Source organism: Ambystoma mexicanum, chromosome 6p, assembly GCF_040938575.1.
Source record: "Ambystoma mexicanum isolate Mex_15411 chromosome 6p, UKY_AmexF1_1, whole genome shotgun sequence".
In the NCBI taxonomy this organism is placed as follows: domain Eukaryota; kingdom Metazoa; phylum Chordata; class Amphibia; order Caudata; family Ambystomatidae; genus Ambystoma; species Ambystoma mexicanum.
The window spans coordinates 650773801-650788124 of NC_090935.1; the positions used below are offsets into that span (position 1 = coordinate 650773801).

Below are 14324 nucleotides of genomic sequence, written 5' to 3' on the forward strand. Positions count from 1 at the left end.
GCTAGGCCGAATGGCAGGCATTTGAATTGCCAGAGTTCGCCTCTCCATCTGAACCTTAGGAAGCGTCGAAATGGTGCCGCTATGGGCACGGTAAGATAAGCGTCTTTTAGATCTAGGCGCGCAAGCCAGTCCCCCTTCCTGAGCAGATCTCCTAGCAGATGGATCCCCTCCATCTTGAAGTGTTTGTAAACTAGCCAGCTGTTGAGCTCCTTCAGATTGATTACTGGACGAACTTTGTCCTTGCGGTGCACTAGGAAAATATTGCTCAGGAAGGAAGGATCGCTCCCTATCGCTCTCTCTATCGCGTCTTTTTGCGCTAAGGTCTGAATCTCTGCATCTAAAAGAGATTCTTCCACTTGGGTCATCTGAATTCTGAGAGGGGCCTGACTCTGAACTGGATGATCTAGAAAATCTAGTACAAAGCCTTGTACTGTCTGATTGACCCACGCGTCTGATGATAGCTCGCGCCAGCTGTGCAAATAAAGCGCTGTCCTGCCCCCTACTGGGGGGTAGGTCATTGCGTGTTGTCTCACCTGAGTTATTGTTTTGATGTCGGTAGAATCCGCGCCCTCGGCGCCCTCGCAAGCCTCGGCCTCTGTTCGGGAAGAAAGCGTCTTGCTGCCGGGTCTCCCAATATTGGGCTCTGGGGCCTTGTGCTCTTCTATGATTGAAGCGGCCGGTCGAGCGGCCTCTATATCGACCGGCCCCTGAAAAAACTCTCCCCGGGAATACCTTCCTGATGGAGGCCTGCGCTTTTTCCAGCGCTGTGTATGTTCCAACGAACCTATTCATCTCCTTGACGAATGTATCCCCGAAAAGGAGGCCTTGGGCGCTTTCCCCCGCTTCATAGGAGGCTAAGTCCCCCAGCTTGTTATCGATCTTCAATAAAGCTGACCTGCGGCGCTCTGAAGATATGGCGCAATTTGCGTTGCCCAGCATGCAGACTGCTCTCTGAGCTCAGCTCGCTAAAACAGACGGGTCGACTGGTTCACCCGTATCTCTGGCTCTCTCGGCCAGATCCATTATTTTGGCTATAGGGCCAGCAATGTCGAGCAGTTTATCTTGACATGTTCTCCACGCTCTGTCCATGCCTTTCCTAGTATCCTTTCCTGCTTTAGTGATGAAGGTCAACATTTTTGTATCGAGCTGCGGCGTATCTGCCACTTTGCCGCTTAGCTCTGGCCTTGGACATTCTGCTTTGAGCCTGAACCTAATGTCCTTTTCCATAGGCTTCCTCATCTTGTGGGACATATATAGGGCTACGCGTGGAGAAGGTGTCCAGTCTGTCGATCTGGGGTGCCTTATGGTATCGGGGTCGAACATATCCGATATGTCTTCCTCATCCGGAAGAGCCTCCACACTGTTGGCTTTGGGTTCGTGCACGCTCTTTTGCGAGACCACGCTCGCTCTGCCTATGCTGCGCACATCCTCCTCTGGCTGTTCTTGATCTGAGAACTCCGAGGATGACGAATAGGCGTCCCCTATATTTTTCGCCCCTGGGGTAGGGGGTACGAGGTTGGGCAGGGCTGTCTTCGTAAGGAAGGCACTTTTAAGCCTGTGGAAGGCATCAGCCACCTCTAGGGAATTGCTCTTCCCTGTACTTTCGCCCGGGGGAGTAGAAGAGAATTTTCTCTTCCGGGCCACTTTCTTCCCCTTCTCACCTTTTCGCAGAGGATCTTGTGTGGAGGTCCCTTCTCCGGGATCATCGAGCGTGCCAGCCTTCTTGCCCAGTATATCTTCCAGGACTGATAGCCTGTCTTGCAGAGGTTTAACTCCCAGTGCTACGGCTTGCACCAATGAGTCGCCCAGAACTCTTTTGAAGCTCTGGGAAAGGTCAATGTCCTCCTCCATACCTTCTTCCAGACCTCCTTCACTCCCCTCACTCCAAGCTTCCTTCTCCATGTTATAAGCCATGGAATTGTATGTGCTGCGACGAAGGCTCGTGGGTGAGACACTCAGCCTTCCCAGGTAAAGACACTAAGGGTCTGCCGAAGGGTAAAATAAATGCTTCTCCCTTTTTTTTTTTTTTTTTCTGTCTGATTACTCCAGATGAGAAATGCCTCTGCTGGTCCCAGGCGAAACGCTAGTTAAATAGCGAATTCGCGTATATCTGGGATAGGAAACGAGTGTGGGTAAGGGTCTGCCGTTCACTTAGGAAATTTCTGAGCGCGAATTCGCTTTCTGCGCGTGCGCGCTCCGCATTTGTTTCTAAGGTTGGTTGGGCTTGCTTCGCCTACTGTGCGAACCCAACCACCCGAATACGCGATGCCGTGCGGCCGCTGCCTGCGCCCTGAAGCGAGTGGTAGATCACTCGCGGGCTCGGCAGGCGGCCGCTCGGTTAAGGAAACACCTTGGGGCAAAACGAACGCGAATTCGCGTCTCGTCAGTTAAACCTGAAAAACGCACGAACGCTACGGCGCCATGACATTAATGCACGCGTTCTATGTCAATGCAGAAACAATAGCATTATGACAATTCCTGCGTGTACTTATCTGTGGCTCCGCAGCAAAAAAGAAGAGGAAGGGACCCAGAGTTTCAGGGGTTTATAGTGAGGAAGATGGACTGATTGGACATTGAAAGAGAGGCTGGGGACTACTAGACAGAGAAGCCTCATGGGAAGAGTAGTTTGTGAAGTTTTGGAAAGTTGATGTTTTCATATTTCCTTTTTCTTTGTTATAAAAAAAAAAAGTTATAGATGAAAACAAAAGAAGATTTTAAAAGCTGTGGTTAGCAGTAATTAAAGAAGAATAAGCATAATGCTCGCCTCCGGTCTTGTCATAGAATCTCAAACTGATGTCCTGGCAGATATAATGATTAGCGTTGTTTTAGTTTCTCTAGGTTTTCTGGGAAAGCACCTTGAGAAACTGGACCTATAACTTCATCATCATCAAAGTTTCTTTATTAAAATGTTGTTTTACAGCATAGTATTTTATATATACAAAGTAAAATAATTAAACCTAGACATCAAAATATGCTTTTGCAAATTGCAATTGCTGCAATTTAAAACCATAAAATCGATCTTATTTTGTTTTGTTGTGTTATAGCTGAACTTGTGAACTTTGCAAAAAGAAAGTTTAAAATGACAAGAGAATGAATACATTACACCTCCAGAAACAGGGAGGATAAAGTTAATAATTAATGTGCATACATATTAAAGAATCACACAAAAGGAACACAAAAAAGAAGAAAAGAAAAAAGCAAACAAAAACGCATACACCAAGAAAGCAAGTAACAAGCTTAAGAATAAAAAGTCTAACCTAATACAATCCTCCATCAAGTGACACTGGAAATAATTTCTTTGAGAAGCACAATGCTGCAAACCTCCAAGTGTTAGAAAGGCCCGCAAATATTCTGTACCATGCGTTAGAAGTCTAAAATCCTTAACGAGTGTACCAAACAAATGATGACGAGAAATGCGTAAAACATGACAATCTACGAGAATGACATAATGTTTTGACTTTGTTAGAATCGTTAAAAAAACAGCAAGTTCTTAAATGTTGTGCTGCCATCCTCTTTGCACCCAGAATTTCGTTTGTTGGAAAAAGATTTAAACGTAGTCTCAAAAATTGAGATCACCAAAACACATTAGGGAATTTGTTCAGATAACTTGGTACCATAATTAAAGCTTTTTCATGAGAAATAATCTGTGAGAGAATAGCTCATCTTTTTTTACATCTTCAATCGTAGTTAATCAATAATTTTCCCTTCCTTTTTTCATCAATTCAGTCAGTACATCATTTCTCTAGTAACACCAATTAATTCCAGCGTTACTTGACATAAAAGTATCGAGTTATTAAATATTTCATTAGCAATTTCAAGGACTACCACAATGTGATTTCTCAGGACTGCTCTATTTTAAGTAGAGCCAGCCTTTTCCAACTAACTATATCCAACAGGGATATTAATCCAAGTTCATACTGGATTACACAGTTGGGGACCTCCTTTGGTAAATTAAATGCGTGTTTCCAAAACACGCCCTCTAGGCGCTTCCAGACAAGCTTCTGCGTTATTAGCTTAATCTCTGTTCTGTAAATTAGAATAGGAACCAGTTTTTTCTTATAAAATTCCAGAACTGGGAGAAAAGAAAATAGACCAAATATACCGTTAGTAACCGAGCCCTGAGAGGCCAAACAGGTAGCCTTTAGTTTCATTGTTTTAAACAAGTTATCTTTGTTATCACCCATAAATAGATAAAAACCTAGGTATATAAACATAGTCTTGTGCCAAAACATCAGTCGTAGGTTCTCAGAATGCTATGTGAGGTGAGAAGTCCATAGTCGAACCCAAAAGTATATAGGTTTAATATACTTCACATCAGTGATGAACTCTTTGTTCAGCTCCCTATTTAACAGATTATTTGCAGTGTGTTTAGGCAAACATAGCATTCTCCTTTAAGAATTTATTTTCGATAACAGGTAATTTTACAGATTCTGTATAACCCCTACCTCTGAGCCATACACAGCTGGTGCTTTTGCTTGGAGGTTATAAATCTTAAGTGCAGGGGAGACAGCCCCATCCCCATGTTTTGTGGCAAAATTGAGGATTGCATTACATGATCTCTTAAGACCTATGGAAAATATTTGAGAAAGGTCTTCTACTTGGTCTGGTGAAAACCTTCACACCCGCAGGACTAGCTTGGTTGAGATACCACATGGGTAACTGATTTTGCTAATGACATCGGACAGACAGAAATCTAACCTTAGCTCCATTGACAATGTAACCAAAATCACAACTGAGTGTGTCAACAGAGGACTTGAAATCAAATACAGCTTCCTAGTAGGTGTATTGTTCAAATCAAAACATAACTTAAGTTTAAAGTACATACACATCTGAGGGTCCTCCCAGCCTCCTTATGCCTGCTTACCTTATTCTATCCCATTTTCCTTCCCAAAATGTGTCTCCCTTTCTGGTGGCTCCAGTCACTTAGTCTCTTGTTTATAGTGTCCTGAACTTTTCTTGGCTTTTCCTATAGTCTTTCTTGGTATGAGTAAACTCAACACCAAATACTCATCCTTCGTCATTGACGGCAATATTATCAATGTCTACAAAGAAATAAAAACATTGGGGGTCTACCTCGATTCAACTCTCTCTCAAAAAACAGGTAAACAGCATAGAATCCTCTACAGCCTATGCCAACAAATTGATCTATAGCTGTAAAGCTTACCTTTCCACAAACAGCTGTCTAACGCTGGCTAGAGCACTTGCTCTATCTAAACTCGACTACTGCAACACTCTCTTCCAGGGCTCTTCTGAACACAACCTAAATAAACTCCAGGTACTTCAGACTAACTGTCTGAGAGCAGCCCTCGGCCTCCCCAGATCCTGCCACATTTCTTCTCATAGACAGAACGCCAACTGGCTACCCGTACGTGATAGAATCACACTACGTACCTTGGCCATTACGCACAAATGCCTCACAAACTCAGCCCCGAAATACCTGGCGGACAAAATCTGCAAACACCAACCTACACGCTCTACCAGATCATCTCATTCCCACAACCTGATGGTACCAAGGTTCAATCTAAAAACAGCCGCTGGTGCTAGCTTCCCAGTACAAGCGGCCAAACGCTGGAACTCCATTCCCATCCCCTTCAGACAAGAACCTTCCTTCCTCACCTTTAAAGCCAATATAAAAAATTGGCTGAGCAATAATTCTCCCCACTAAAAGGCCTCCACCATGTAACCTGACCATCGCAGATTTATGATTTGCTAATCTTTAGTCTGTCATACCAGACTCTATGCTTATGATCTCCTGCCGGACATCCCTGTAACCAGGGTCCCTCATTGTTGATATCTCACCTGACTGTGATATGACTGTATTGCACTTTCTGTATGTAACCACTAAGTTTTTCAAGCGCCCAGTTACCTCAGGGTTTGGTGCGCGATATAAATAATAAACAAATACAAATAAAAATGTTGCACTCATCAGAATGGCATATTAGTACTCCTGGACTGTTTGATTATCTGGAATCACCACCCATGGTGCCCTGTTATTGACCGAGCATAAGATTCTTTTGCAATTGTTGGTCTCCAGGTTCATCAGACCCTTCGTTCATAATGACTTCTAGCCCCCTCTTCCCCTTCACTATTTTAAACAGTGCCATAGGCTCTGGTCTTCCTCTTCCCCTGGTCTGCTCCTCTTAGTGCAATGTTGTTCCTCACTTTTCCTGAAATCCACTTTTGCCCAAAAAATGTTGCTGCATTTTCAACCACATTTTTCCTGCAAAAAATGCATACAATAAGTTGGGGTAAGGTGGGAATTGAAGGGGGAGTGAGGGAGGTCTCCCCACACATTTTGATTTTAAAAAGAGGTAAAATCATCAAAACACTTTCATCAAAAGTGTATTTCGGTGGGGCAAAAACCCATATATCCGTTCCATCACTTATTTCCTACAATTACTTTCTTTCTTTTTTCTGGTCTTGATGGTTGTCCTTTCCCCTTCTATCCTCCTTTTCCCCTTTGCTCTCTTCTATCTTCCTTCTACTCCTTGTCAGTATGCCATGCTCTATGCTGCTGTTCCTTAGTGCTCCACTTCCTTCTCTAATTTCTCCCTCGTCAGATCCTTTCTGCCTCTCATCTGCTCTTCTCTCTTCCATCTTCCGCCTCTGCTCGTCTCCCTTCTTATCTACCTCCTCCTCTTCATTCTTTCCTCATTCTACTCCTCTCTTCTTTCTTCCTCCTCTTATCTTTCTCCTTCTCCTCTGTTTTCTCTCTCTTCTGCCTCCTTCACTTACCTCTTTTCCTCCTTGGTCCACTAGCATGTTCTGACTTTCAAATCTCCCTCCATATTCCCACACTCATGCTTCCTTCGAGCCTGCTCTGCTATTATCCTTGCTCAGAATTGAGCCATTAATGTATAATTGCTTGGATGTGTTCATGAGTGTTAAGCCATATTAGTGGGTGGTATTTGTGCCGACTACAGGTTCCCTATGTACAGGTAATTGGCTAAGGAGACGACGTTACATTACAGGGATCAAAATTAAGATTGGATAAGCAGGTATCCAGCACTAACCAGTAACCAGGATCTATCAATGTGGATCAAGGAGCTAGTACATAGCCCTCAGAAAGTCTTACTTATTTATAAGATGCAAACATATAATTGTGTCCATTATTAAAGACCTAAGACCATTTATGATTTAAATGTTGTATAAAAGTGTCTAAATGTTTATTTATGGATTGTTCAAATGCACAGAGTTTCATTCACATAGGTGTCTTTGCTCCGGTTCAGTTGGTCTGGGAAGCCAAAAGTAGTTCACGGTATTTGTTAGTGTCAAGCTAACCAGGCTCGTCCTTACTGCAAACAGTAGCTAAATAGTTCCCAGGTCACCTCAATTCCGAACCCTGTAGTACATACACCTGCCATCTTTGATTCATTCCATGAGCAACCTTTGCTACTGTCATTCCATGAGCAACCTTTGCTACTGATGCTTCTGAGGGTCTTTGAAGGCCGCGTCTCATCTATTCTATGACCACACAAGAGTTTGAGATTTTGATATATCCTGGAACCTGTTGAGCGAGCAGAGCTTGCAAACCTCTGCCTTTCAACGAACCAATCCACCCTTTCTGTATTGTGTGGTTTCGAGATGCCCGTACAGGTGACTCCTTGGGCGGTGTGGTCCTCTCAACTCCTGCTGTTTCCCATGGGTGACTTCTTTCTCTTCCACCAAGAGTGTTTAGAGATAACCGGGATCACTGTACATACCAGGCTATTGAATGACTTGGGATACACCATATACCTGCTTCAGAGCCTGCATCTTAGAGCTGGTGGCACCCCCAGCTCCCATAGTTGCCCACAGTTTCATTGTCTGGCCTCAGTCATTGGACTCCATCACAGAAATTGCTCCTGGAAACCTGTCAAAGGATAAGGTCATCTCATCCTGGAAGTTTAAAGCCTTATAAAAGGCTCTTTGGCATCCCCCTAACATGGGCCAAACTAGGAGTGGCACAAGCGAGGCAAAAATAATGGAAAGGGTTATTGGTTTCCTAGCAGGAGACAGTGCTATTTCTCTATATTCAATGGACGCTACTCTTCTCCCTATATAATAACAAAAAAGGTGTGCATATCTATCGTTTCAGCTGTAGAAAGTCCCGGAGTTTTATTGTTTTTCCTCTGACTTGCTGTTAATGTGTTTTCCACTGTAGGGACATAAAGGTTGCCATTATTTTCTCATTCTGCAGGACCAGTGACTGGCTCTCCCAGTAAAGTATGAGGAGTAGGGTTTACCTGGTGTAGAATTTCATCCAGATATAACATTACACACAACGAACTTATGTTCACATGCAGGAAACCTTTTATCATAATTACCACTCCTGTGGGATAATAATGTCTTCTGTTATTTCAGTGCTTTGAGACCGCTGGGTGTGTAGCACTATATAAGAAATACGTTCTGATTACCCACTTCTGGTACCTGTCACAAAATATTTGTGGCCATTTTAACATCAGGGTGGGATATGTTCAAATCTTTCTGTAGCTATAAGTTTAACTTAATAGGCTGCCAGCCAGGTCTTCTCATAGTCTTCAGGATTCAGGTTCACATAAATACTATTAATACCGGACAAACAGTCGCATCATTTTGGATGTAGTCACACAGAGCCAAAAGCCTAGCTGATGGGGTATGGGGGTTTAGGAAAGCTCCCTCATTGGGGTTACAGTAAGATATGATCGGATCCCTCCCAAAGGCATTACAATGACATGATTACTTATTATGTGGCGCTCAAGATGTTTTGGACAGCAACTCCCATGATCCTTCACTACCGATGATGCTGGCTAAGGCTGTTGGGGGTTGAAGTCCAAAAAATCTAGAGGGACACATAAGGAGTATAACACGTTGCCATGCCCTATGGTAAAACACACGGTACAATATTCGAGAGGTTTATAGTGACATTTTCGAGCGTCACATTTTCGACATTCCATTTTCTTTTACACAAAAATGCCGAAAAAAAGATTGAATATTTTTTTCTTTTATTTTTTATGGGGGGGGATCAAACCCAACCCCCCATTTTTTTATTGCCACTTTTTTCTACTAACGAAACGAACATAAAACATATAAAATAAACTATTTGAAAAAAACATTTTCGAAATTTTTGTTCCGAGATTTTGGCATGTCGAAAATGAGTTTTTGAAAATATAACTGGAAACCTATTCCGAGAGATTGTGATGGCTTTAAGAGTAGTGCAGTACCAGCAAATTGACTGATTTGCTGGAACCTTTGCGGTGTGCATCCAGTTTGATGTTACAGGAGTGGCCTTGTGATATTTCAGAGACCTACGCACCATTGGAGATCCTGCACATTCAAAATGAGCCACATTATTTGAATGAGGGTGTCTCCCATGCATATGGTCTAAACAGCTTCCTCCAGGTGTATGTCCTGTTGCAGCATGTGCACCTGGAAGGGCACACATTGCCAGGCTTCTATAGGGTGGTTGTCCAAATGTAATGTTAGTCAGTGAGAAGAGTTAGGAGTCATGGACTACAGGCATGGGGATACTTCCAGCACAAATCCAGATAGTGTGTCATTATCTTAGTTCGCACTGACATAATTCCAGGGGCTTTCAGACAGACCTGAGACACCCTCTCAAATGCCAGTACGGACTCTGAGGTTGTACCAGACGCTTTGCTGCCCAAGTGTATAAGATATTTGACGCCTTTGTTGCCCATTTCACAGTGATGTGCACTGTTTGTGTTAACAAGGCCTGGGGTCATTTCTTATCCTGTAAGCTCACAAGCTCAGACAGACTTTGCTTGATGCAGCCCATCTTGTTTTGTTGGTAGCTTCACTTGTTTTTAATGTGATCGTTTGTGCCGAATTACACAGAATTTCAAATCACTTTTATTACAGGTACAATATGGAATATTCCCAGATGAATTCACGTTCAATTTGCTGTTGGATTCTTTCCTAAAGAATGAAAATTATAAGGGTAAGGCTACACAATAGGCCAGTGAAGCCTATGTTGTTTTTATTTTATTTGAATAATGTTTATAATCAACATGTAAATCCTTGATCCTTTATTATCATTGTCATCCCAACACTGTCTATTTTATTTCATTTAATTTTGTTTTGCTCTTAAGCTTGTACTTGAAGCTAAGTGCATGTGGCTATCTTCTCTTAAATCGTAAAGAATACTATTCTTGAATTATTTAAAACCACTAAGATCTCCTCTGCCTTTAAATTATTCACGACGTAACAGTATTAATGAAAACAAAAGGGTGTGCATTCAGTAAAATGTAGCTGACCGTTTTGTTAGTAAAGTATGCTATCCATAGTGTGATGAATCACAGGTATTTGTCCCTTCTCCCCAAGGGGGAGCCTCCCTCTTTGAGGCTAGGGAGGTAAGCGTGCTCCGCAAGACCCTCCCTAGGGGGTCGAGGCAAGTGGGACCTGACTGGGAGAGACTCCCCCTTTAGGGAAAAGGTCTCCTGTTCTTTTGAGGAACTCCCTAAACCACAAATCACAGCCACATATATGAGACTGTCTGCTAAAAGTAACAATGTGGCATCTTTACATTTGGCAGAAGGCAATGCTACAAGAAACCAATATGAAAAAATAGATGTATTTTTAAGAGGAGACCTGCATTTAACTGGGACGAGTCAGAGAAGATGAGGAAGTAGAGTATTGTATGTTGGGGAAGCCCCCTGACATCACGCCTGCTGGAAGCAGAGCCGAGACAGGTTGCAGGGCCCACGACTTTCGAGGGATCGAAGAAAGGCAGTGTCGAACGCTGCAAGCCCAGCATATGCAACAGCGAAGAAATCATGGTGAAGAGGAAGAGAGAAACCATGTACCTGGTGTTGGCATGACTACATCTGCACCGTGGTAGCCAGGATGCCTGAACGACGCCAAGACCACTGTTGCTGGAAGCGTGAACAGCTTCCTATCACCAGCGTCCGTGTACGGCCGTAACTGAACAAGAAGCCGAGAACAGGATGCTGGCAAGAGTGAGGAGCAAGAAGCCAAATGCCTGAAAAAGATCACCAGAGCAAGAGCCGAACCCTGCATACAGAGAGGAACCATGAGATGCTGGAGGCCACCGGGGCATCATTATATGTATGAAGATACTTGTCCCAAGGACAAGATATTAAACTTAAGACTGTATAATTGGAATGGTGAAAACATGAGAAAGCAAGTAACAAATAACTTGGTCGAGGAAAACTGATATTATATGAAGAGAGAAACTCGTTCCAGAGCTGACGACAGGTTGTCAATAGAAAGATCAATTAACAAGAGACGTGATAACATCCCGGCTGGGGCACAAACAGAGACTGGAAACAAGTCCCCTGGGAAGAATGGAAGATAGCCTATGCCTTCAGAGTTGAAGAGTGGAGAAAGCACAACATAGAGTCATATATTAAGAGACAGTAAATAAGATTGTCAAGTGAGCAAGATAAGAGGAGACAACCTCGGAAAGAGAATTCATGAAAAGGAAGGCCTAAAAATGGATCAAGTCAAACCCAAATCGGGAAAGCCAGAATTAAGTGTGGAAAGAGTCTGCAAGTTTAGGCAAGAGTGTGAGAAAATATCTGAAGGAAAGATATTATAAGTACATTGTTTACAGTCGCAGTCTCGGCCATCGCAGTCTCTGCCACAAAACCTGCGACCCTCACTACAAGACAATTATCAATTGCATACTCCCCAGTTAGCTCTTGCATGGCATACATTGAATTGAGGGGGCACTTGACACTCTCAAGCAGTTTAGACCTTATACACAGCAAAGATTCACTAAGATCTATCACAATCTTTCACTGCGAGCTCCCCCTCAATAACATTAAGTGCTATTACAGTACGCCCTTCTTTCTTTGGATAAAAATTTGTTATTTTTGATGCTCCCTTTGCATTCAAATAAACCGGCTTAGTGATAACTTTTTGAGTATAGGCTTGACTCACCCTCCTCGAATGCATGCGCACGTTTGCTAATCCTGCAGCTAACTCTGCGGCTGGCTTCATGATTGAGATTGAGTCGAGAATCTCCTCCAACCCTCTCAATGTTATGACAGATTCACTAGCCATACTTAACGCGCTTTCTTCGTAGGTGGTATTAAAAATGAACTCATACCACCTCTATCCACTTTTCTCAACTGTCGGCAAGAAAGACAAATTGTAGCTCACAGCGTGACACAGACGGACCAGGCTGTCAGCATGCCTCACTCCAGTGCCTCCCTCCCCGCACCCAGCAAACCGCCAAACAGCTGCTTCCTGGTGAAGGGCTGGGAAGGACCAGAGAATCTAAAAACAAAGAAACTAACATGAGACTATTTTAAAGGTGACATGTTCCTCATTCACTATAATTCCCTATAGTTCACTTTGATCCACTTTTGTCCACCAGCTAGTCACTGGGCATAGAGGTTTAAGGCATAAAATTCACCCTTCTGAAAAGGCTCAGAGCATTAGCACAAACAGCACTTCCCTGGATGGGTGTGCGGATGTGCACAACCTCCCTCTTGTAGCTGCTTCCTGGTGAAGGCTTGGGAGGGGCCAGAGAATCTGTCCAACAGCAGCACAGCATGCGGTCTGGCACACAAGCTGCCGCCTCAGCTTCTGCTTGCATACAGCTATTATAATTATAATACTACAGAAAGCACAAAACCTAAGAGTATTTTGGAAGAGCTACAAGAGTTGATTAAAGTGACTATTCTGGAGAATCCTGCGATTCCCCCATTACAATCCTACCTAGAGTCTCCTCCCAGGTGGCCAGGAAAGGGCAGACGCTTCTTAATCCCAATCCTGAGAGTGATGCACTACGGGAGGATTACCTGGTTGGAGACCAGGCCCGGGGAGGTGGGGAGATTGCGCAGGGGGAGACACAATATTTTTCTTTGAAGAGGAATATTGTCAGCTTATTGCCGTTTTTATACATTTCTAGAAACCAATCTTTTGTACACCTAGGTTCCCATAGCCTCCACAATATCAAAGATATTCCAACAGGAACCATGAACATGCAACCTTTTCTGTCCCTTCTTTCTCTAAAATGGCTAAAACTTGTAATTTCCTTGCAATAAAATCTGGGAAAGAAAATTCATCTTAAACCTTTTTGAAGAATTGGAGAAATCACATTTTTCCAAATTAAACTACAGGTCCCAGAATCCCTCAGGGACTGTGAAGAGGAGAAGGGCTGAAAAGACATGTAGGAGTCCAGGTTCAAGTATGAAAGCCTAATGACTCTAGACATGGTCAGGCAATTAACCCTTAGGGCCTGTAACTGAACCTAATTAGCCCACCTAAGGGGCATAAAAGGCTGTAGGATGGAGGAGCACTATAAAGAAGCTGGGGCAGGAGCTGTAAGGTCGGCAGTAGTAGAAGCAGAAGGAGCATATCATGTAGCTAGCAGTTCACAAGGAAGTGTGACCACAACAGGGACGCCAGAGTAGAGGGGAGGCAGATTTCACCTGCAGATTGAGTTGATCCTGTGCTCAACCGTGAATAGCTGTGGCAGCACTGGAAGGGACTGGAAGCAGCAAACAGTCTTTCCAGGTGCGACTCATTGAGCTGAAGTTGCAGTTGTTCTCAAGGCCTGTGTGCAGAAGCAAGTTGAGGGAAATTGGAGAGCAGGAGATTCTCCCTTGATGAGGCCGGATCAGAGACACCAGTGCAGCTGAGGAGTGTGGATCCCAAAAGTACCCGCAGTAGTAGCAGAAGGAGAAAAAAGTCAGGAAGCAGCAGCAGGCCACAGTCGGAAAAGGAAGCACCGTACTCGAGCCAGCTTTCCATTGCACTTGCATTCTCATCCAAGCGAGTACAAGTTAACCGCAGAAGAGCGAAGTCTTTTTATGAATGGGAAAGCAATACATGCTTAGATGAAACACTTGCTTATGATATAAGCTTTTCTTTTCCCTAACACAAGCATTACTTTGCCGGCAGTCGCATAGCTCCAATTAACATGGAGAACGCTGCCAGTATCTTAATTGCAGTTAAACTGACTTTCTCGAACTGTTTAAAGGGGCCACGCTTGAGACTTTTCCCAATACCTTGGTGGCCGAGTGCTGACCGAGGTGGGAGTGCGTCTCTCTTTGAAGTAGCAGTTGATAAGTGAAACGAAATTGCGTATGCCTACTTTTGTTTGCAGTAGAAGGTCCACATTTTGCAACATGTTAAATGCTCAAGCAGAAGTCATAGAAGTAGTTGAAGCTGAAGCCAGAACACGCATTACCCAAGCCCACAGAATGAACCCTTTAAAAAGTAAATCCCACAAATGTAAGAACTGTACACCAGTATTCTGAAGTTGTTGAATTCATTGTTGCCCAAGAATCTTCATTCAAAGCTGGAAGAGTGGCACAACAACTTTGGGGTAACCATTAAAGGAAAGATGTATACAAAGCTGGGAAAAGGGA

General features: G+C 43.6%; 1 protein-coding gene across 1 annotated transcript in view; it reads left to right on the forward strand.

Moving 5' to 3' along the window:
* Positions 1 to 14324, forward strand: part of MRPS27 (mitochondrial ribosomal protein S27) — an 874008-nt gene that overhangs the window by 535470 nt on the left and 324214 nt on the right. The window contains exon 6 of the mRNA XM_069627511.1: positions 9841 to 9919. Coding sequence (XP_069483612.1) covers positions 9841 to 9919 — 79 coding nt within the window. The remainder of the gene's footprint in view (positions 1 to 9840; positions 9920 to 14324) is intronic.